Raw genomic sequence first — 24,877 nt, 5'->3', positions numbered from 1 at the left:
TCCAGTGCAGTACAGAAAGTGCTACATTGTTGCAGGTGTTATCAGGTGCACCAGACAATACTTATCTCTCAATAGTTCTAAAAACAGATTTTCTGATCATTATATCATGTTGCTGTGTGTGGGAGCTTGCTGTATGAAAGTTGACTGCTGTGTTTCTTACATGTGTGATCACACTTTGAAGTATTTCATTGGATGTATTTTAGGGCATTATGGTAGTGTATTTTCACACATATCATCTACTCTTGAAAAGTGTGAAAAATGAGGAACCAACCAGATTGGATAACCTGGTGTGTGGGAATTGCAAGCTTCAATGCAGGCAACTCCTGTACAAGCTTTCTGCTCCACAGGCACTGCCTGACCTGTTGAGGTTTTCCAGCACTTTGTGTTTTTATTCCTGTACAAGATATTGTTTCTTCAGATAGAATTCAACACTGTTTTAGTACTGGACAGACCACATTTAACTCCCCTAATAACTCTCACATGTACTCACCCAACTTCTCTGGTTCATCTGGGGTAGTTCCTGCAATTCCGCTGCTCTCCAGACCGTATGTTGGATCTGCCTTCCCAGTAACTTTAGCAGCGTCTTCTACTTTCTTCACATGAGCTTCTACCAGAGCAGAGGGGACCTCCTCCTTCATCTTCGAGAACTCCTCTGCAAAGCAAGCTCCAATAATTAAAATGGGAGAAGTGCTTATAGATGTAAGTACCCCAAGCCCTACTTTAATGAACTGTTTATACAGTCATGAAATTGTATACTGAATGGTTCAGGAAAATGAGAAACACCCTGTTAACGATTATCTTTCATTGTCATAAGATTGAAAAGAACTTAAATCTATTTTAAAAAAGGCTAACTTCTGTTCTTATATTGGGGATTTTCTTTCAACTTCCAAGGAAGAAAATCCCATTTGGTCAAAGCTCTCAAGGGCCCCACAAAAATGGCTCTTCTGAGACAACAAGCTCATAGGCAACCTGTTGACTCCCAGACTGGACTGCCCTGAAGTCCACCATAATTGGCACCCCTGAAGAGACTCTTAGCTTCTCTACCAAGATGATCAGCAATTCCCTTGACCGTCATGGTGTGTGCAAGTTCTTCAACACTGATAAGGCCATCAACAGCCCAAACACCCAAGGCCCCACCTCACTAAGAGCCAAGAACAGAGCTGAACTTATCAAGGATAGAGAGGTAGTCAGTGATCACTGGAATGAACATTTCAAAGACCTTCTTAACTATGACACAAATGTACTTGACTCCACCCTGCAGCAACCAACCTGGTCCAGTCTCACCACCACCCTGACCAACAACAAGTTGAAAAGACCATGTGCAAAATGAAAAACAATAAAGCCTTGGGAGCAGACTGTATCCTTACCAAAGAGCACCATGGAAGTATCCTCATCACAAGGACCATGGTGAGTAGAGTGGGTGACTCCGCACTGTCTACTTAACACAGTCAGAGATTGTAATAAGATACCGACCCAATCAATGACACCCTAATTCTATGGGCAAACGACAATTTGAGGCTACCACTTCAAATTCTAACCCATTACTTTTCTTTCCCTTATTACCACTTGGGAATCTTCTCTCAGTTGATCTCTTTTTATTATCCAGTCATGCCAATCTACATTTCTCACAGCTACCATTTGTACTTCTTTTCGTTCTGGGATGTGAATGTTGCTGGTGAGGCTAGTACTTATTGTTCATCCCTAATTGTTCCCTGAAATAAATGAGAGTTGACCACACTGATGAGTCTGAAATCACACCTCCTCAAGCCTGGGCAAGGACAACAGATTTCCTTCCTTGAAGGAAATTTGCAACAGAATCTGCATCAAGACAACAGTCTTTTCCTCCTTACAAGCACAGACTCAAATTCTGAGCGCCAGGATATCAAAGCCCAGGACCAAGCGGGGATACAAAACCCCCAAAATGTTCCCCAGTGTGTCTGAAACCTAGAACTTGTGATACCAGACCCCAGACCAATTGGAGGTACAAAATATGAGGAACACACATCACTGATACCATCACCCAGGCTGAACCATCACCCAATGACTAGTACAGCTCTTTTCACTTATATTTATAACAGCTGTAAACAGCTCCACTATGTAATCTTCACAATACAGCCCGACCTACAATACCTACAACTCTCCTGCATGTGCTCCAATCAGCACAAGGTTATTTAAAATACCTATACATTATTAAATACATTTCAGTGCCAGGAACCTGGTGTATAATAACCATAAGTCTCCAGTATAGGTAAAGGTCAACACAGTCCTATTTATAATACCTACAACCCTCTAGTATGCATTCCAAGGAATATTCTCTGATCAGTATGGCCCTCGCTATATTCATAACTCCTCTGTATAAGGTATATACATTGATCAATACAGCCCCATCCATAATATCCGAAGTTCCTGTGAGAAGTCTAGCCAATATGGCCCAACTCAATTTTCAATTGAAATCATCTCACCTAATGCAGACTTTGCAGCTGCTGATGCTACCCGAGGGTCAACAACTGATGCCAGGAATGCCACAGTGCTCATGACAGGATTACCAGACTGGCTGAATGGAATTGGCTGATAAGCCAATGGACCTAGTGAGGCCTCTGAGTCTTCAAGGTAGGGATCTTCTATGGGTAAGCGCAAGAAATGCAAGATGCATTCATCCTGTGTGCGACTGCCTACGTGTTCTGAGACCTTGTTCCAATCATCCTTGTACATCTCCAGTGCCTGTGGGGGGGGAGGGGAAGAGAAGAAATGGAAACAGAAGTGAATCAGTCACAAGCTTCAACGGTCGATGTATTTCAACAGTCAATTTTCTTATCTCAACCTGTTCTATGGAGGGGGGCGCATGCTGGATTACATCTGAAAAAATGCATGCCCAATACTGGGACTGGTTCCGGCAGCTCAGGTTCCAATCAAAGAGTATCATTTTTATATTGCTGGTTGGAACCTCAATTCACCTGTCTTAATACAGCTCTGTACATGCATGGACAGAAGTTCGATAGCTTGGTGCCAACATATATACATTTAATGTCTAGAGAATACAAAGTAGGCTCAAAAGCAAGAAACGTGACACTTTCTTCGGGCTCGTGCTCTACAGTCAGATCACTCCAATTCTGATTCTAGATTTCTGCATCCAGAACTCTGCCTTCCCTTAAAAGCAACACTGATCCAGAAGAATGAAGGTGATTTAAAAATAGAGGTGGCAGGGGAGAAATGATGAGAATATATGATGTGATCTCTGTACGTATGAAAGAAGAATTGTACCCTTGACCTTGGATTGCAGATACTTTTAGTAAGCTGTAACATTACTGGGTTTCGTGCTAGTGCCAGATTTGGGGGGGGGGGGGGGGTCCTCAAAGTTTCACGAAATTGCTCAAAATCAAGTTTGAAGTAGTATCAAGGTGGTTTACATCCAGAAAGAAACACCAAAAAGGGAAATTGCTCAATTCTGCACAAAAACCAACACTTAGATGACAGAAAGCACACTTCCCATGGCCACAACACACATTCTGGCCACCATGGAGGAGAGCCTGCAGCAGAGAGGGACAAAATTGTATGATTTACAGGAAGGGACTTTAGAAGTACTGGTTAATGAAATTCATGCTAGGAGAGTAGTCTTGTATGCCAGGGTGAAAGAGTCTGGGGAGTGGGCAGGAGATCTGCCAGGGCCACCATTAGCCCGGCAGCAGGTGGCTAGAGTTGTCTCCTCCAGGAATGCAAATCACTGAACCATGGGGAAAACTTGTAAGACATTTGAGGGCTTCACAAGATGCGTCTCAAGGTGAGCTGCACACCAGTGAAAAGACTGCTCTCCCATACACACACACATTTATACAGACAGATGTTGTTCTGATCATAGCCCACACCCTGTCCCATACTAATCCCCACCCCTTTACCTCTATTGACACTCCACCTGCACACAGATGTCAAGTGTCCAAAAGGATTAAATACAAGTCACTCAGTGTTCTTCATCTCCTCCATTTAGCCTGAGAGTGAGGAACAGCAGGAAGGGGACCCTTACAAGTGCAGTGCTTTTTGAGGCCAGAGGAGACAATACTCCACATAGGCAGACGGACCACAGAGGCCCAAGCCATCCCACGAACAGAGGTTATCTGGAATCTGCCAGGGCCACTCACTAACAAATGTTTCATTGTGATCACTGCATCCCCTTTGATTTAATCAATAGTAGATACCTCATTACCATTTGTGCTCCCACATCACCATAAAGGGGTTTTGAATGCAGCTTACAAGTGTATCTTGTGTTTCATCTTTGCAGAACGTCACGAGAGGCTGCTGCTCCCCTCCCCAAAAAAAATCATGAATGTGAATAGCAGGGAAGAGTGATGATGATGATAACAACGATAATGAAAGTCAATCATAGTACCTAACATCCCATAGCACCACCTCCGAGAGTAGCACTGCAAGGGATAAACAGAATAGTTTAGCAGGATACATATCACAGGGAGATGCACTGGGCAATAGTGGGCTAAGTCTGGTAACAGGTGTTGGGAATTTGCTTTGTCCCAGAGGATTTGGGCGAGGACCACGATTGAGATCTTTTCATGACAAAGTTGACGTGGATGCACACTAAAATGGTGAGTGCATTGTCAAGCTTGTCTGGCTGACTGCAGATGACAAGGAGTATGGAGTAGTCAGTCACCATGATCTTATAGGAGGTTGTGCAGAACCAGGAGACCATGATCTACACTCTGAGATCCATGCACACTTCTTTGCAAGGGCTCGGTGACAATCCCATTACACAACATCTACTGGTTCAGATGACAGCTGCTGTGGAGGCACAGACAGAGTCCACGTGGGCTATCAACTTCTACGCAGTCTTGCCTTGATCCACCTGGAGGTCTGGTCTTGGCTAAACAAGAACAGCTTGACATTTGTCAGCAAAATGCCTCCAAGGAGTAGCTTGTCCTCACAGGGCAATCTACATTTGAGCAGATTGCTGTTCGTGAGCAGGTTGCTGCTCATGGTGGGCAGAAGGATGCACCCATTTGAAGCTTGCACTTCTGCAGGAGTGAAGGGATTCTGCACGCAAGCTGCTTGCTGTTCTCCTTGGACAGCGGGATGCAGCACATCAGTAGACTGTTCTCCTGCATGAAAAGACAGATGCCATGTGAGCAGGTCTCCCCTCTACAGGAGCAGAAATACGGTACACGGGAACTCATCTCTCTTCTGCAGCAAAAGAGACATGCCTCTCCCACCCACTCACACACTTTTTTCTTTTGAGCAGAGCCTTACTCAAATGGTGTAAACAGTGAAGAGACCAGTTCAAACAGCAGGGACCAGATACCTGTCATTTGGAGCCTTGTCAGATTTAAACAATGGTAGAGTGGCTTGGGTGTTACCCCATAATTACATCATGGTCTACCCAGTCCCTTGAAGGGGTTGCTTGGTGTGCATGTTCAGTACATTGATATGCCCCTTCACAAAGAGATCCTATTGAACTCTCACACTGGCCTTTCAGACACCAGGATCACCCATGCTCTATCCCAGACCACTGCTTCAAATGGCCATGGGTAGCAATATCTTGCCTGCCTATACAAGGGAAGGACACCTGCATGGACTCAAAGTGAAAGGAAGCTGTCTTCCAGCTGCCAGACTTTAGCCAAACAAAGGACACTATCATGTTGTGCTAGGACATTGAAACCTACCTAAAATGTCAAATGGAGAAGGCACAAAGGTGTGAAACATCAGAGACATATGCCCTGAGTTTCCAGTTGCGTATTATTTGATATACTTCTCATGGCACTGGCAATGTTTTAATCCATTCTCATCTAGGGCAAATAGCATCCTTCATTGTGCAGAGGTAAGTCATACTGATGTGATGGCTGCTGGCATTACTGCATACTCCAAGCCTCACTTGCATGTGCTCCAGCAAAACCTTGATCAGGACTAGATATTGAATAATGCTCACTCCTTAAAACATTATAGCCTCACTGCAATGGAACACATGACTGTGAACAGAACAGATGAATGCCACAGAAACCATATTATGCTGGCAATGCAAAATTGCTTACTATCTTGTAATTCTTATCGCTTGCTTGGTTTTCTCTTACAATTCTTACCATGGCCACTGAGGAAGGAACTTCTACAACAGGCAGTGAAAAAAAATGAGGGAGGTAACATGTTGAGATACATTTACTCAGTATTGCCCATTCTCTAGGAGCCCCACTCTGTGCAGGGATCACTTTGTGTATTTATGCACTTGGACCATCAGATCCCTTTGTAGTGCAACATTTCGTAGCCTTACTCCATTTAAATAATAATTTGCTTTTTCATTCTTCCTTCCTATAATTTTTCCCTACAATAAACTCCATTTGCCAACTTCTTGTTAACTCAATTAAGCTATCAATATTCCTTTACAAGCTCTTTGCATCCTCCTCACAGCTTGCTAATCTACCCATCTTTGTCTCATCAGCAAATTTGGGTACATTACACTCGGTCCCTTCATCCAAATCATTAATACACATTGTAAACAGTTGAGGCTCCAGCACTGACCCGTGTGGCACCCCAACTAGTCGATCATCAATCCGAAAGTGACCATTTATCCTGACAGTTTTCTGCTAGCTGTGCCAATATATTATCCCAACCCCATGCACTCTTATCTTGTAAAGTAACCTTTTTTGTAGCACCTTATCAAATACCTTATGGAAATACAAATCTGCTACATCAACTGATTCTTTATCCACCTTGTTACATCCTTTAAACATTGTATACATGAATTACAACAATTAATCATTCCAGTCTGTTACAAAAGCCAGACACGAAAGTTGGGTCAATCATGGCTTACAAAGTAAATTAGGGATAGTATTGGATCCGAAAAGGAGGCAAATTGCCAGAAAAAGCACCAGGTCTGAGAGTTGGAAGCAGTTTAGAATTCAGTACCCCCACCTCCCACACATAATCCTTCTTTGGACTTGTAACATACAGGTTAAAAATGTTCTACTGAATGCAATTTAGAAATTCTGAGCTCTTTATACCTTTCAACATCCACCGCCCTACCCTCATCTACCTTTTTTCAAGAGGTAACTAAGAAGGTAGATGAGGGTAGGGCAGTGGATGTTGTCCATTTGGACTTTAGCAAGGCCTTCGACAAGGTCCCACATGGTAGGCTGGTCTGGAAGGTGAGGTCCCATGGAATCCAAGAAGAACTAGTTAGGAGGATTCAAAATTGACTCGGAGTTAGGAAGCAGAGGGTGGTGGTTGGAGGTTGTTTCTCGGAATGGAGGCCGGTGACTAGTGTGCCACACGGGTCGGTGTTGGGATCCTTGTTGTTCATTATTTATCTCAATGATTTGGATGCGAATGTACAAGGCTCGATCAGTAAGTTTGCAGATGACACGGAATTAGGAGGTGTTATTGATAGTGAAGAAGGTTACCATAGATTATAGGAGGATCTTGATCAGTTAGGGAAACAGGCCGAGGAGTGGCAAATGGACTTCAATACAGATAAGTGTGAGGTGATGCATTTTGGAAAGTCAAACCAGCGCAGGACTTGTACTATGAATGGTAGGGCACTAGGGAGTGTAATGGAACAGAGGGACCTCGGAGTACAAGTGCACAGTTTGTTGAAAGCAGCGTCACAGGTAGACAGGGTGGTGAAAAAGGTGTTTAGCACACTGGCCTTCATCAATCAGGGCATCAAGTACAGGAGTTGGGACATTATGTTGCAGTTGTATAAGTTGTTGGTGAGGCCGGACTTGGAGCACTGTGTACAGTTTTGGTCACCCTGTTATAGGAAAGATTTACGAGGATGTTGCCAGGATTGGAGGGCCTGAATTATAGGGAGAGGTTGGTCAGGCTAGGTCTTTATTCCTTGAAACGTAGGAGAATGAGGGGCAACCTTATAGAAATGTTTAAAATTATGAGAGGCATAGATAAGGTGGACGGTAATAGTCTTTTCCCCAGGGTAGGGGAGTCCAAAACTAGGGGGCACAGATTCAGGGTGAACCATAGAACAATATAGGCCCTTCAAACCACACCTAAGACTATCTAACCCCTTCCTCCCACATATCCCCCTATTTTAAATTCCTCCATATGCTTATCTAATGATCTCTTGAACTTGACCAACATATCTGCCTCCACCACTACCCCAGGCAGCACATTCCATGCACCAACCACTCTCTGGGTGAAAAATCTCCCCCTGACATCTCCCTTGAACTTCCCACCCATTACCTTAAAGCCATGTCCTCTTGTTTTGAGCATTGGTGCCCTGGGAAAGAGGAGCTAAAAATCTCCCCCTGACATCTCCCTTGAACTTCCCACCCATTACCTTAAAACCACATCCTCTTGTTTTGAGCATTGGTGCCCTGGGAAAGAGGTGCTGGCTGTCCACTCTTATCTATTCCTCTTAATATTTTGTATACCTCTATCATGTCTCCCCTCATCCTCCTTCTCTCCAATGAGTAAAGCCCTAGCTCCCTTAGTCTCTCCTCATAATCCATACTCTCTAATCCAGGCAGCATCCTGGTAAATCTCCTCTGCACCCTTTCTAACGCCTCCACATCCTTCCTATAATGAGGCGACCAGAACTGGACACAGTACTCTAAGTGTGGCCTAACCAGAGTTTTGTAAAGCTGCATCATTACTTCGCGGCTCTTAAACTCGATCCCACGACTTATGAAAGCTAACATCCCATAAGCTTTCTTAACTACCCTATCTACCTGTGAGGCGACTTTCAGTGATCTGTGGATATGAACCCCCAGATCCCTCTGCTCCTCTACACTGCCCAGAATCCTGCCATTTACCTTGTACTCTGCCTTGGAGTTTGTCCTTCCAAAGTGTACTACCTCACACTTCTCTGGCTTGAACCCCATCTGCCACTTGTCAGCCTAGATCTGCATCCTATCAATATCCCTCTGTAAGCTTCGACAGCCCTCCACATTATCTACGATACCACCAATCTTTGTGTCATCTGCAAACTTGCTAACCCGTCCTTCCACCCCCTCATCTCAGTCATTAATAAATATCACAAAAAGTAGAGGTCCCAGAACCAATCCCTGTGGGACACCACTAGTCACAGCCCTCCAATCCGAATGCACTCTCTCCACCACAACCCTCTGCTTTCTACAGGCAAGCCAATTCTGAATCCACACTGCCAAGCCTCCCTGGATCCCTTGGCCTCTGACTTTCTGAAGAAGCCTACCATGCAGAACCTTATCAAATGCCTTACTAAAATCCATGTAGACCATGAGAGGGGAAAGATTTAAAAGGGACCTGAGGGGCAACATTTTCACGCAGAGGGTGGTGAGTATGTGGAACGAGCTGCCAGAGGAAGTGGGTGAGGCAGGTACAATAGTATCATTTAAGAAGCACTTGGATAGGTACATGGAGGGGTGGGGCTTGGAGGGATATGGGCCAAATGCAGGAAATTGGGACAAGCTGGGTGGGGACCGTGGTTGGCATGGACTAGTTGGGCCGAAGGGCCTGTATCCATGCTGTATTGCTCTGTGACAATGAGAGAATGTGTGCTATGATTAATCAACATTATTGTCATTGCATCATGTAATTACCAGGATGGAAAATAGGCAACTCGATGGAAGCAGTCTTTTTATATCATTTGAGCAAGATTGGGAGGGGCAGTGTCACTATTAATGTGGTAAGCAAGGAACAGAGAAGCAAAAATGAAGTAAACAGGATAGAAAATACTATCCTAAAGTAGAAGTGCTTTATGGGCTGAATGAACATCTACTGTTTTTAGGTTAGCTTGCATCAACTGCCCTGAATTAGAAGCCAATGTGCTTACCTCAAGCAGTAAAAGTGTCTCCTGCTCAGTCCACTCTCGGGTAGCGCTAGCAGCTGCTTTACTCTGGGGAAGAAAGTAGAAGTGAAATGAAAGCAATATCTTCATAGTAGGTATAATTTCCCATTTTTATGGACACTGCTACTCCAAAGCACCATAAAAGGATTCAAGATACCGAGTTACTTTGAAATGCAAAAACGGGTATCATGTAGTCAACTTGTACAAAGCAAGATCCCACAAATTGCTAATTACACAAGCATGGGGAACAGCACCTTATTTTCTAATTAGGTAGATTCCTCATTCAATAATTTTGGATAATCAGTTATTCCAGCCTTGTGCCTCACATTCCAGTATCCAGTTTTTTTTTCTCTTCTGGTAATTTCAGGTTTCATTCATCTATTTACACTTCCTTTAGAAGTTATTCTAAATTTTATTCGTTAACCTCAGCCTGCACAACCACCATGTGTCATTCACTCTCTCTGGGTCTCCATCTCCCATTCTCCACCTCACCCCCACTATCCCTGCAACTTTAAACTGGTTTTACTTTGAACTTTTCCTAGTTCTGATGAAAGGTCATTGACCTGAAACAACAACTCTGTTTCTCTCTCCTCGGATGCCGCCTGACTTGCTATTACTGACTATATAGCTTGTTTTTGGCAGTGTTGGCAGAGAGAGAAATGTTGGGTTAAACTTGAGGAAATCTTTTGCTGTTCTTCCAAAAGGCACAGACACTGCAGACAAAATAGCTTGTATCTGAAACTGAATGACTCTGTGAATCGTTCAATAGAAAAGAGCATAAGGCTGCAGACCAAATTTCCATTTCTTTAAACAATACAACAAAAAATACTCTTTTGTGAAATCCCCTTCTAAAGGTTCTTTCATGCAATTAGATCTAATTGAAGTAGCAATTCAACTCATATGAAAGAAGAAAAACTAGCCTTTTTGGGTCACGTTTGGGGAATATGGCCTCACTTAACTTGGGTCCCTTTCCTCCCCTCTTCTAATATCAAACTGATTAAGTGACAAATCATTATGGGAGATCAATCTGAGTCTTGGAGCTTGAAGCACTGGCTTACCTTAGAAGGAATATTTTTCTTTGCATACATATCTGTACGTAGTCCAAAGTTCTGCATGTCAGGAGCCTTCTCTTTGTTCTTATCAGGGAAATTAAGCATTTGCTGGGATGCAGATGTCTGCCAAAAATTTTACAAATTAGTGCATCATTCTCCCAACTCGGTTTAAAAATGTTTGTACTAAGAATGCATTTTGATCAGTTTCCAAACCCATTCAGAATGCCAGAGGGGTCTAAATGTAACCAGATTCGGATATTAACCAAAACGCACGATCTAGTGAATTCAGCCCTCCGTTTTATCTGTCATTGAGACTTTTCGGCTTACAAAGACTGACCTGTGGAGCTTTAGGTTGAAGGGGCACCAGGCCAGAAGGTGTATCTGCAAGCACATGGAAATGTGATGTTGGGGGAGGACCCATAGGTGTTGGTCGACTCTCTGCATCCACCTGGTAATTAATAAGTCCCCATTGCTCAAGAAAAGCGTGCACCCTGTAGACAACCAAGACATATCAAAATAAACCTGGATTTATTGATTCAGTGTGTGTCTTTATGCAGCCACAAACATGGATATAATTCAAAGTGTGAAACAAATGTCATGAAGGAGGAAACAGCTGGCATGAAGTTGACAAACAAACCAAATCTGAGAAACAATTATTGGATAGATAAAAGGCACAAAAAAAGATGTCCTGTGTCACTGTGTGGGGTAACATGAAGAAACAGGATGGAGAAAACTTGAATTAGGAAGGGAAGAATTTCAGATCTCAGCAGGGAAAGTACTGCTTAATATTATGTGCGCCCATTTTTGCACAGCTGTACTTATGCACACAAACATCTATAATATGTTACTTCTTACTGCTGTGTTCTGGTCATACTTTTGTGTAAACTTTACACAATTACAGAATTACATTTACACAAATACATTTATCAATCTGTAATTGCACATCCCAACCACCAGCTAGTGCTTCCTACAAGCCAATGGAAAAGCCTCAGATGCAAAAAACTTCAAACAGACAAAAATTCACCCTTTTCACAATAATGTGATCAAGTGAATTCACTGAATTGCCCCTTCTATCTTCTAAATTCTCCATTACAAAGACTTACTTCATGTCTTCTCCTTTTCCAAGGAATAAGGGGGTTTGGATTTGAGGGGGCAGATCTCCCATTACCTTAAGATCACTGTCCACCACCCAAGTGCCACTCTGCTTATTTCAGGGTGGTCTCTGGCACAGTTCTTTACTGCACGTGCATCTCAGAGCCAGGTGGTGTGGACGAGTGCAGCAAAAGACTCACAGCATAAGCAGCTAGTTGGATTCACATAAGTGGCGTGGCAGTCGGTTTGTGCCCACTTGCCAGAGGCATGGGTTGTCAGCTTGAGTGGGGAAGGAGGGGGTGGGGGGAGGGAAGGAGGGGGTGGAAAGGGTAGGCCTGGATGGGATTATAGTGGTGGTGGTTATTACTGAGTGGGGTATTAAAGGTTGTTGGAAGGAGTGAAGACTGGGATTAGACTACATGGAACGTGGGTCGTGAATGGAGAGCGAGATACACTGAAATTATTTTTACCTATACTACTTCAATGCACTCTGTACTAACTCAATGTAACTGCACTGTGTAATGAATTGACCTGTACGATCAGTATGCAAGATAAGTTTTTCACTGTAGCTCGGTACAAGTGACAATAATATACCAATACCAATAAGAATTGGTGGGATATTGAACAGGAGAGTAGGATTTGGCTTGGAAAAATTGCAATTAAACTAAAGATGTTCTATTGAGGAAAGCTAGAGAAATTATATCAGAGACGACAGTCTCGGAGAATATTCTCATTAATTCAAAATGAGGTATGGGGCTGAAGAGGAGCAGGATGACCACCCATCTGATTTGGTCCATAAAACCGCAACATACAATGATTCAGTTATAATTTCATGCTGAATAAACTCCAGAGGAGTTTCCTCGGCAGCTTTTTTTATTTGAAAATTAAACTTTATTCATAAAAAATATATACAAGTAGTACAAAAACAGTGCATGGCTTTCTTTACAATCCAGTAGACCAGAGTTCTCTGTTACGCAGCCGCTCGGGATAAACCTCGACAAGGATCTTTGCATCCTTTTCCAGACCTTCTTTATAAACACACAGTCCACAAAGAAGCGGGCGATCATCTTGTCCTCATCACAGCCGTCCTGGGAGTGAGACTCCGACCATACAGGAAGGATCTGATGGGGAGGGCCCCTCTCACCGCCAGCCAAGTGAGGTCTTGGTGCTTGTTGGTGAGTTCTGACAATGAGCCATTCTGCCAAATGGTTTTGACAGTCTGCTTGGGTAAACATCCCACAGGGCTTGCAGGATGTTCTCTGCTGACTACTGCCTCATGGACTTGCGGTCAAAGGTGTTTTCCTGAAGGAATGTTTCTACAAAGGACAGGCAATACGGTAGGTTCCAACCGAATGGAACTTTGCACAGCAATGAGGCTAGGCCCATCCTTCGCAACGCCGGGGACAGATAGAGCCTCAGCATGAAATGATAACTGGTGCTTGTATGTACTTCAGTTCGACACAGCTTGATGCAGCCTCGTTCTGTCACTCAAGGCCCCATCATTTTCCTTCAGAAATGCCTGCCCAAGGAAGATCACCCTTCCAGATTTGGCTGAAATCCATTCTAGTGAGTGTGGCCATAAATGGCAAGTGCGGGCAGTGGACCTGTGGCAGTAAAACCCAGGCCAGCATGTTTTCTGAACTTTGCAAGCATGCAAAACAAAAACTACAATAGGAACATAAAACACATCTACTTCTATTTTTAGTACACAAACCCTCTCTGCTAATTATAAAAGAGATTTCAATAAGATCCTGAGTGGTAGAACTATTGCTTCTTAAAACTAGGGGGTCGCTCATTTAAGACAGAGATGAAAGCCATAAATCTTTCAAAGTCTTCTTCAAAAGGCCACTAAAAGCAGAGTTTGAATATTTTTAAGGCAGAGGTATACAAGTAAATAAAGATCTTTTTTAAATGCTCGCCTTACTGTCCACCATAACTTTCAATTAGTTCTCACCACAGACAACACTCCCCCACAGCTTCAAAGTTTAGGTTTAAGACCCTAGTTTTGAACTGAACCACATCACATCACAGATTTCCTTTCCTGAAGTACATTAGTGAACCACTTGGGTCTTCACAGCAATCTGTTAGCTTTGCGGTCACTATTACATGAGGGTTATGAAGTTCTTTCAATAGACGTCAACAGTTCTTGTTTATTACATACCTCATTATTGCACAGACATCCCCTGCCAGATTCCGGCGACATGCTGTTGACGTGAGGTACTCCTGTGGATTCAGACGGTACGTGTCAATCATGAAATTACGATAGGCAAGGTAACTGGGGAAGAATAGGATTAAAAAAATAGTTGAACTATCAATTTTAAAATAACATCACCATTTAGACACTTCATAAGACTGACCACATCTGTCCCAGTACTTTAGTATCAGCTTGCACAGGGCACTCCGCAACACCTCAGCATGGCTCTGCAGATTGAAATTAACTGATTTAGTTATGCAACCTAGAATCCTTGTCACATGAACTCCTCTCTCTCATACATTAGTATGTGGGAAGCACTGAGTCAACTAACCCTCTAGGATTGATCTCAACTTCTTCATTGGTCCGTTCTGTGACTGTGTGGATTTCCCCCGGATACTCCAGTTTCCTCCCACATCCCAAAGACATCTGGGTCGGTAGGTGAATTGGTTCTAGTGTGTACATAAGTGGGAGAATCTGGTGGAAGTTGATGGAAATGTAAGACAGAATAGATTACAGAGAAAATTAGTTGGGAATGGGATCGCTCTGCGAGCCAGCAGAAACTCAATGGAATGAAGTGGCCTCCTTCTATGTCATAAGAAAATCCTGTCCACCCATCTCTTGTCTTTAGCTGCAAGATGTATTTGTCCACACTGAACTTTGTTTATTATTAATTAGACCTAATAAAGGAATTTTTCAGCAAAGCTACGTATATATGGCTGGCACTTCCCTTTGAAAGAGATAATTGTGAGTTCAGAGTGCTTAATATGATAGACCAGAGCAATAAGTATGGAGTTTGGGTGACCTCCTTAATGTTGCAGTGAGCAGCAAACTGAAAGGTGACAACATCAGCAGCAGCAGGACCCTGACAGGGCTCTGAGGCCAGGAAGCTAAGAGTGACCACAAACCTGACCTCACCTCCATAGAAATGAAGTTCAGGCACACGAAGCTGCATCTGAGGTCTCAGATTCCAATGAGGACAAAGAATGTAGCTCAATTGTTAGCCTTTAAATAGCATGGTTTCAGAACAGTTTTTTTTCTCAGACCAGTAGGGAGATAAATTCTGTACATTGATGACATCTTGGGGAGGTTTTCACCAGAAAGATAAGTGTTGCGGAAAACATAGATCCTGCTGAAAAGTCCCTTGGGAATTTAAAACTTTGTCCTTAGAATGTGAATACTGTTGGCAAGACTGCATTTATTGCCCATCCCTACCTACCCCAGGAAGTGCTTTTTCCTTGAATTGCTATAATCCTTGCTGTGGTCGCAATTTATTTTACAACCGAGTGGCCTGCAAGATGCCTTTTGAGTGCATTACAGGTCAACTACAGTTTAAGCCTAGCATCACCCCTGTGGCAGAATAGAGAGGGGTGGTTTTCCACGTAACACGTTAATAGAATAGTTAGGGTTTTATGCCAATCTGGTAGCTTTCAGTCATTTGACAGTCATTCCTATTGTGATGGATCACAAATTAACAGATTTACTGAATTCAAAATCTGCATGTTTGCTCAGTAAACAACATAACCACTACACTACTGTCCTGACTGTGGGATTCAAGGTGCTTGTAATTGGGTTTGTCTTGTGCTTGATCCTGACCAACCAACTAATACTTTGAAATATTGTCCCTGACAGAGAAATGTGTAAATTGCCAAGTTCCTCTTAAGATGATATCTAACCTGTTCAATTCAAACTTACTTATTATGACACAAGGGGCCATTCAGCCCATCAGGTCCACGCCAGCTCCCAGCAGAGCAATCCCATCAGTCCCATTCTCCTTTTCCTGGTTTCCCAGCAACTTATTTTCTCTCATATGCCCACAAACTCCCCCTTTGATTCTTCTGCCACTTACCTAGACTAAAGGGTAATTTACAGTAAGCATTTAACCAACCAACATGTATTTTGGATGTGGGAAGAAACTGGTGCACCCAGGGGAAACTAACACGGTCACGGGGAGAATGTGCATACTCCACACAAAGAACGCCTGAGGTCAGGATCGAACCTGGGGCACTAAGTGTTGCACCACCATATCACCCTACACCACTATCCTGACATAATGCATAAAGCAACAGGCTTATGCAAAGGTTTCAATAGTCACAGTTATGATATTAATGAAAGAAACAATGCTGCACTTTGGACTCCTGTTCATGAGGACTTGATATCTGAATACTCTCACTTCTTATAGTATCTCTGTAATTATGTGAAAAACACATGTACAGCAGAATCTAATTAACTTTATGTCTCTGACTCTGAACTTCATGAGCTGACGACCTGAAATGGGATGGTCACAAACTGGTGAACTGCTGGAATTCACATATCATTACTCATACTTTTTGAAGTCCTCAAATGCATTGCAGGCGTTGGGAACCAGTCTTAGCTTATTACTATTATTTTCTTCAGAGAAAACAACAATTTATCTATTAACTAAATACTCACATCTCTGGGGTTTTGGATTTATTTTTTCCATTGAAGAATTCTGGGAGAGCTCGACGCTCAATGGCATGGACACTGTTGAGAATAATAACAATAATTGAGGTCTTATTGGAATTGATGACTACCACTCTATACAGTTGGGCTTCCCAAAGAGCTGTGTCTCCCAAAGGAAGCCTCAAGGTAATCTTATCTGAATTTAAATGTGGAGTTCTTTTTATGTCTGCTGATAACTAAGAATTCAAATTGAGATAACCAAAGTTTGCACTCTAATAGTCTTACATGCTCCAGTTTTGAACAGATTATATTCAAAAGTGAATTCTGAAACGAGGGAAATTCCCAAGGTTAAGTACATCATCTAAACATTCCCCTAGCCCGATCACTTTCTCCTTATCCTCCTCCAAGCAAAGTTTAGGATGAGAGAAGTGTGGGACTACAGGTAGAATTGAACTTCAATCTAATCCACTAGCAGGGAAATCAGATTGGTTATCTTTTTTTTTAAATAGAAAGAAAATTTTCTCCTCACTTCAATAGGGAGTAAAAGCAGGCTGAGGTTAAACAGGCAGGTGGTCTGGTCCCATTAGATTCCCGCTGAACAGGTCAAGTTAAAGCTACCCCACTGAACCTTCCTGAGTGTAAAATATTGGATAGGAAATGCTGAGGCTCTCTGATCTACTCCTGCTCCTATGTCTTACGTTCTTAAAGTAGAGTAGCTTAATTCCTGGGTATGGAATACAGGCAGTCCCGGGGTCACATAAGGGTTCGTTCCTGAGAACAGACTGTAAGACAATTTCTCCACAAGTCCATTTTCTATAGTAACCTATATTGTATCGCTCTACATACGCTTGCCATAATTATTTTGTTTCATTTAGTAACCACTCTTTTGCTCCATCAGACCAAGGAAATATATAGAATTAAAATTCAATGCGAAAAAAATGCATTCTGCAGACCATATGAAACCTAATATCATCTTGGAAACACAGAGACCCCTTGCAATGGCACCTCATGTGAGGTGAAAATGAATATCCAACATAAAAGGCATGATATTTACATTATAACAGATCATTATTCATCACAATGACACATGCTAGTCTCCACATAACAAATAAAAGCATCATCTGCCTCAGGTATACCTGTTGTAGTCGAACCATGCTGCATAGCTGGGTATGATGATATGGTGAGTCTGCTCTGTAACATTGTCTTCATGTAGGTCGGGATTTTTTGTCTGTTCCCCTTTGCTTCCAGCAGAAACATCTTCCTCGTCCTGGGCAGAAAAACACAATTCACCTTCAACTGCTGTCTGGAAAGTTCTCACCTCTTACATATTTTTTGGACCACAATAAATGATACATTACTATCAGCAGACAGCTTAACAAAGGAATTTAACACAATTGAGTTATGGCTAAAACAACAGAGAAACTAGAATAACCCAATCCAATTGTTACTGAATGTTGGCCAGTGTTGTTCATGGAGAAAAGTGGGAAAGTTTTAAGCAGGATCAATCTATGGGCACCACTACTGCAATAAAACACAGCTCCCCCATAGTATCACCTTTTAGTACTTGCATCAAGAATATTATTCCTAATGGCTTGTATTAAGTTTCAGTGGTACAGAGTAGCTTTCCAACTTCGATCATATTCCAAGAGGTAGACAACAGAATTACACGAATGTCTCCCCCTCTCTGTTCACGTCACTTTGATACATACAAGTTTATCCCACACATTTCTGCATTGTTATCTTTGTGGCGAGCTGCCTTACCCCTCCATTTCAGCTTGTCCACTTTGGCCTCAGTCTCAGCATAAATAACTTACTTCTACCATGCACTCTTTGGTTTGAACATGGGGTCAGCAAGCCTGCTCCTACTTATCTCAGCTTCATTTTCAAGAAACTACATTTTAAAAATGACCTTGTGGGTTCTTTTAAAGGATGTGTTAGGCTGTATGTAAATGAGGTTTGTTGCTCTGTCTCAGAGCAAAAGCATATGATAGTGGGGCTTCAAACAGGTGTCAGGCTCCTTGTCTGTAGATATAAAGGATCTAATGCTTGCCTCAATCATGGACCCTGGACATATTTTTTGTTGCCAATACAGCAACTTTTGCACTTGCAGCTTGTAATTGATATACTTCCTGTCCACTATACGGAGTCAGATTAATACTCAAAAATAGATGCAAGGTCAAATTTCAAAGTTTTACAGACAAGCAAACTATCATATACTAATGTATAGGTAGGCTTCACGCTCTAAGTGGCTGTACGTTTTTAAACATTCATAAGAAAGCTATCCTCATATGAAATTTGTCCACATTACAGGATAATGAAGTGGTCCTTGTTCTCCCCCTACCAAGTATGAAGTCTGGGCTGGAGCAGGATTCAGTTGCAGAGAGAGTATGAACTGCAGAAATGGTTCAATGGCCACAACTGAATCTGGCATGGATTGTATACACCTTATAGAGGGAATACCCACCTTCTGGGTTGGGAGTGGTTCTCTTCTTGGGAACTACTCAATAACAAATAATTAACAATAAACTTAAAAAGAATATTCAGTGCCATTTTACAGTTTCCCTTTGTCGATAATCTTCTACTTGCACATCTTAAGTGCCAACTTTGGTATTATCTTTTAAGATAGGACTGTTCAAGCAAAAGAGAGCCGATATCCTCAGAACTAACAGCAGAAATGACACAAGAGTACGACATGAATGATGAGGGAACAGCACTCTTACCTTGCCTGTAGTTTCCAGATTATCATCCTCTTGCTCGTCTGGAAAAGAAAGCAGAGGTCAAAAGTGCTTGCTTGGCTAGAATTCCTGCAGTTGTGTTATAAATAGTGCCATGCATTTAAGAATCTTAAATAGCTTCTTTCCTGTTTCTGTCAACTCTGGCTGAAAGCAAGAACATGACATCATACTGTACAGTGAAGTGGGATGTGTGGTGAGGAGAAACAATAAATTAGCAACCTGAAAATGTTCATTTTCAGATTAGCAATCTGGTTGGGTTTTTATTACTCTAAAAGATCTTCATCCTCCACACTCTCCAAGAGTGCAGACTAGGTGGATTGCCAGAGCACAGGGTTTACAGGTTGGACACAGGAGGTAGTGCATCACCACAGTGATGTTTGTTCACACAGATATCTGCTTGCCCTGTACACTGCAGATGTTCCAGAGTCAGCCTTACAGATGTTCACGACATACTGGGCAGGCTGCTGCTAGTTCACTTTCCCACCTGGATTGAGATCATCAGCAAATCTGCATGCACTACATTCTACCTTTTCATCTGTCATTTACATAAACTGTGAACAGTTGAGGGCCCAGCACTGAGCCATGTGGCAACCAGGCAGTGTCAGTTTGCCAACCTGAAATAAACATTAATTCTTGGTCATATTTTTCTGACAACCGATGTTTGCTTAACTGGTCTATGGTTCCCTATTTTGTCTCCACTTCTTTTCTTAAATAGTGATGCTACATTAGCTATCTTCCAATCTATGGGCTGCTCCAGAATCTTGGAAGTCTTGACAGATCACTCACTAGTCTATTCACTAACCCTGAAGCCACTTCTTTTACTACCTTAGGACGTGAGCATTAGCTGCCAGGCCAGATGACCAGTTTTTGTGTTGTACATTCTTTGCCAATGGTGGTTGTAGAGGATGGTGCTCAAAAGACAACCTCTTTTCCCAGTTCTCCTTTTCATTGCATGCTCATTCTGTTAACATTTCTATTTACAGATTTAAGAAGTCATCTATTTTTTGTTTAATAATCTCCAATATGACCTTGCTCACATTATACATAAAACAGTACAGCACAGAACAGGCCCTTCGGCCCACAATGTTGTGCCGATATAGCTAATACCTCCTACTTACAGAATGTTCGTATCCCTCTATTTTCCTCTCATTCTTGTGCCCATCCAAGCCCCCAAAGAATTTGCCTCCACCACTCTATCAGGCAACGCATTCTAGGCATCCATCACTCTCAGAGTAAAAAAAAATGTAACCCTCACGTCTGTTCTGCACCTACCCCCTCTCACCTTAATTATCTTCATTACCAGAGACATATTGGCTGATGTGATCAAAGTTGTCCTGGATAAACCATCTTAATGGTCAAAACAATTGGCATGAAGGTTCATGAAATTAAAACCCAAGCAGGCAAAGCCATTGTGTATTGTGCTGCCTTGCCATTGGAAAATGAGGCTTTGCTCATCAGTGAGTGATTGGTTTTGTAAAATTGGTGGTTTCTGTTCTGCAGTAAAGTTATAGAAAAAGGTGTAGTCTGTGTGTTATTTGCTGTCTCATAGTTTATGCATGCCATGCAAGACTCTGATTAATAAAATCCATACTTGAACTAAAATCTGGCAATTCAGCACTTTTTTTTGTTTTACACACATAATCTGAAGAAAATCACTCAAAGACAATTGGGAGTAAAACGAGGTTATAACAGGGATAAACATTTGCCAGGATATCAGGATATTATTATTTCTGGTAAAATTTAGATGAGATGGTTCAAGGGACAGATTGGTAGAGAGTGAGAAGGTAATGGGGATAGAAGGTGAATAACTGATTGAAAGTGATAAAGATGGAGGTAGATATAATTAGGTGGTGAGGTATAGGATGATGGATAAATAGACACATAGATTATTCTTTACCTAGATCAGTCATAGTTCCACCTTTCACTGGAGCCGATTCAGAATCTTTCTTTGTATTCACTAAAAGACAAAATCTTAAGTTACAAACACTGCAAACTACTTTACACCAACTATAAACATTCACAAAGAATCCCAGACTGTGCAATTAACACACAGTAGATAGCACACATGAACATTGCAAGTTTGGAAGGAACTGTATCCAAGTTTACAGATACTGCTTGAACTTCATTCCTTCTGTATACTCGCACTTTGAAGAGAGATTGAAGTACTCTTTTTATTCATCACCAGGATCTAGAAATCATTGGCAAAACCACCATTTAGTGTTCATTCCTAATTATCCTAGAGATGATGGCAGTGAGCTGTCTTTTTCTCTGGATCTGTTATAGATGCAACCATCTAGGTTTGAAAGCAAAATTAAATTCTAATTGGGGTCTTATCAACCGACCTGATAGCATTGTGAGGAATGCTTAGTGTTTGTTACTGGCTGGCATTGGGAAACATGATTTATCCGTGGAATGATTTTGTTCTTGTCATTGTATGTTTATAATCTTTGGGAAGGATTACACGTATTGGCTTATTTAAACAGATGTTTTATTTGAAAGACTGGTTACCTAATCTTACAGCACATAATATAAAGAATGAAGATAACAGTTAATGTGTCTTCATTTAAGCATTCTCTATGTAAATTTGGAGTGAAGAAATGCAATGCAATTTAAGGACGAGACACCTCTGCTGAGGAGTTATAATAGTAGCTCCCAGTAATTTGCCAAACTTACTATGATGAGCAGTAACTGTCCAGACAATAATGCTCAGTAAACATGTAAGGAGTATTGCAAAAGGCAGCTCTGTAAATTCCATCAGTGTTTGGTCAAGAGGTAACAATGAAACAGTTGTAACAACCTTTAACTCTTCCTTAGGCTTAATTCCTGCAAGATGACTCAGTTGAATACAGGGCCAGCCAGTGAGCCATCAGCACAGTAATTTGTCTTTAGCCTCAAAACTTCCAGAACTGTTTTGTACAGGAGATACAATCAACAGATCTAATAGATGCACCGGATATGGAGTAACATCATTTGTTAATGTTCACAGAGTGGTCTCAACATATCTTGGGTTCCTAAAATTAACCAAAAATGAATGCAAATTTGATTTTAATTGCTTGTAGCCCTCAGAATATTTAAATTGAAGATGGTCTTCAAATAGTAGATTGACCTCCAATACAGAGCTGGAGCAGATACTGAACTGAGTTACTTAACCATTTCAATGATCACTGCAAATCTCAATGTGCTAGACATGCTGAAACAGAACAGGAAAAAAAAGGAACAATGATCCAGAAAATAGTAGAACCATCAAAACTCACTGCAACCAGTGCATCAATTACAGGGGGCAGAGCCTCAGTTTTTGAGGAGGCAATGTTTCACAAGGGATGCTAAAGAAATGACAATGCATTCTTCCAGAATTGGCACTGCAATGCTAACAATGATAAAAATGAAGACTGCACCAATTACTTATGCCACATGATCCTTTCAGACACCAGGAACAACAATGTTCCATACAGTCAAAGATGTTCTACTTTGACATGCTGGCTGCTGCATTACATTCAATACTAGAAGAAAGAAACGCTGCAGAGACAGAGCATTCCTAAGTGAGGTACCAACTGAATCAATAATATCATCTCACTATAAAAGGCACACCAATTGTGACCAGCATATAATGAAATACTTTTGAAATGTCGTCACAACTTAAGTATGCAAACATGCCAGCCACTTTTGCGCAATTATTGATGTGAAAATGAACTGTGAATGTTGTCAGAATTCTTTGGGTCTCTGCACAGCTTCAGAGGTTGATTAAAAGGCTTAAATCTTAAAGAATGTGCCCAGTCCTCAGTTACTCTGGGATGCGAGCTGGCTCTTCAGAGATGTGAATAACTTTCATGTTTGAGCAGTATACTGTAGCAGTAGATTGGCACTCAACTTGATCTTCATTCAATAGATTTAAATGAAAACGAAATCTGAGTGGGTGAAGCATTCTGTCAACTTAGCGTCCAAGTGGTGAAGTTGAGAATTTTGCCCAAATTGATCCATTCAAAATCCAACTGCTGCCACTGCTCTACAAGTCCTGCTGAACACAGCCAAGACTTTTTTTTAAAAAAGGAGACACAGGTTAATAATAAGAACTTTGCTGAGCAGACATTTCGTGTGCTCAAAGAGTTCTAAGTTTGGATTGAAATGGCATATTTTAGAATATGTCCGAGATAGAGTTGTAGCAATGGCAGTGGCGTTTTGCATGCCTGATATCGCCATCAAAAAAGTCATTCATTAATTATGGATGAAGATTGTCAGCAGCAAGAGGACAGAATATTATTAGAAGTTGAGGAGCTATTGCTTCTCCAGAATGAACTCAATATGCTACCAATGAAGCAATTATACTAAAGTTTGTAACAAAAAACATTCACAAAAAACACACAAAATGCTGGAGGAACTCAGCAGGTCAGACAGCATCTATGGAGGGAAATTAACAGTTGATGTTTCGGGTTGAGACCCTTCATCAGGACTCAAAAAACATTGTATGAATTCTCACCCCATTTCTTATTCCTTCAGTTACTTTTATTATTGTTTTCCTTTATATTATGAATAAAAATGCAGAACTATTGATTGTAAAATTTCAGAGGATGTCATGTGTTTCTATTTCATAATAATAACTTTCATTTATCTTGTCCCTTTCATAATTTTTTATAGAACATAGCAAACAATTAAGTGCAGTCACTACTACTTTGTAGGCAAAAGCGGCAGCCATTTTGCGCGTAGTGCGATCCAATAAAAAGCAGCGAGATAAATACTAGACAACTTGTTTCTTTTCGCTGACAATAATTTTAGGGTGAATGCTGATAGCATACCAGAGAATACCCCTGCTCTTCCAATTATTTCATGGAATCTTCAATGTGCAATAGGTAAACAGTTTAATGGTGAAACAATTCACATGGTCGATATCTCTAACAATATATTGCATGTTTAAAGCGAAATACTCTATACTTTTCTCTTATATTACATGTACAAAAGTCCCAGATTCTTTTTTCTACACTACCTGTAAATTATACTTTATTTGAAGGGTTACATTTTTACTACCCCTATGCACTGTAGAGTCAGACGGTCTTGTTAGTGTGCTAGGAACAGTACATTTATTTTCAGGTGTAGGACATATATGTATTGATTAGTTTCTCCTGTCACCAGCTAGAAATGGACAGATGGCAACTCTCTAGCCACCCAGCTGAACTTCTGATCGGATGCCGAATCTTCGTATTAACTACAGCTCTGTTCAAACATAAACCATTATGCTACAGCAAGGTCTCAGCATCCCTCACTCTCGGGTACGTGTGTAGTGCCCTCCAAGCATTTTATTGCAACACGAACAGTGGACCTGATAGTCCTGGCATCATTATGAGAGGTGCTTCAACTGTGCTTGCTTTCTACATAGTCGAGGTCTCTCTTGCAGTTAACACATATACCAAACTGGACAATAGGTTTCAAGATACTGTTCAAGTTATCCTGCATGTTAGTCTGGAAGACAGCCCCTGGTTCACCTGTTAGCTGATCATAGTTAAGCATCTGGTATCACCTGTGGCCAGGCAAGGCCTCTGTTCAGCAGAAGCCAATCTTCCTTTAATCACCACCTTTGCCTTTCCTTATCGAAGTTACTAAGTTGGGACAAGCATATTGT

The 24,877-nt window shown here is 41.6% G+C and overlaps 1 protein-coding gene across 4 annotated transcripts in view; it reads right to left on the bottom strand.

Moving 5' to 3' along the window:
• Nucleotides 1-24,877, bottom strand: part of smarcc2 (SWI/SNF related, matrix associated, actin dependent regulator of chromatin, subfamily c, member 2) — a 101,858-nt gene that overhangs the window by 20,097 nt on the left and 56,884 nt on the right. For all 4 annotated transcript variants that reach the window (XM_052009511.1, XM_052009509.1, XM_052009512.1 and 1 more), the window contains exons 12-21: nucleotides 21,164-21,223; nucleotides 19,252-19,289; nucleotides 17,668-17,798; nucleotides 16,541-16,612; nucleotides 14,078-14,191; nucleotides 11,162-11,315; nucleotides 10,831-10,947; nucleotides 9,758-9,820; nucleotides 2,463-2,721; nucleotides 491-652 (exon numbers count right to left, since the gene is read on the bottom strand). In XM_052009511.1, the coding sequence (XP_051865471.1) occupies nucleotides 491-652; nucleotides 2,463-2,721; nucleotides 9,758-9,820; nucleotides 10,831-10,947; nucleotides 11,162-11,315; nucleotides 14,078-14,191; nucleotides 16,541-16,612; nucleotides 17,668-17,798; nucleotides 19,252-19,289; nucleotides 21,164-21,223 (1,170 nt within the window). The remainder of the gene's footprint in view (nucleotides 1-490; nucleotides 653-2,462; nucleotides 2,722-9,757; nucleotides 9,821-10,830; nucleotides 10,948-11,161; nucleotides 11,316-14,077; nucleotides 14,192-16,540; nucleotides 16,613-17,667; nucleotides 17,799-19,251; nucleotides 19,290-21,163; nucleotides 21,224-24,877) is intronic.

The sequence above is a fragment of the Pristis pectinata genome, chromosome X (genome assembly GCF_009764475.1).
Source record: "Pristis pectinata isolate sPriPec2 chromosome X, sPriPec2.1.pri, whole genome shotgun sequence".
NCBI classification, from domain to species: domain Eukaryota; kingdom Metazoa; phylum Chordata; class Chondrichthyes; order Rhinopristiformes; family Pristidae; genus Pristis; species Pristis pectinata.
The sequence above is the reverse complement of the archived record's forward strand: the minus strand, read 5'-3'. Positions and strand labels throughout refer to the sequence as shown.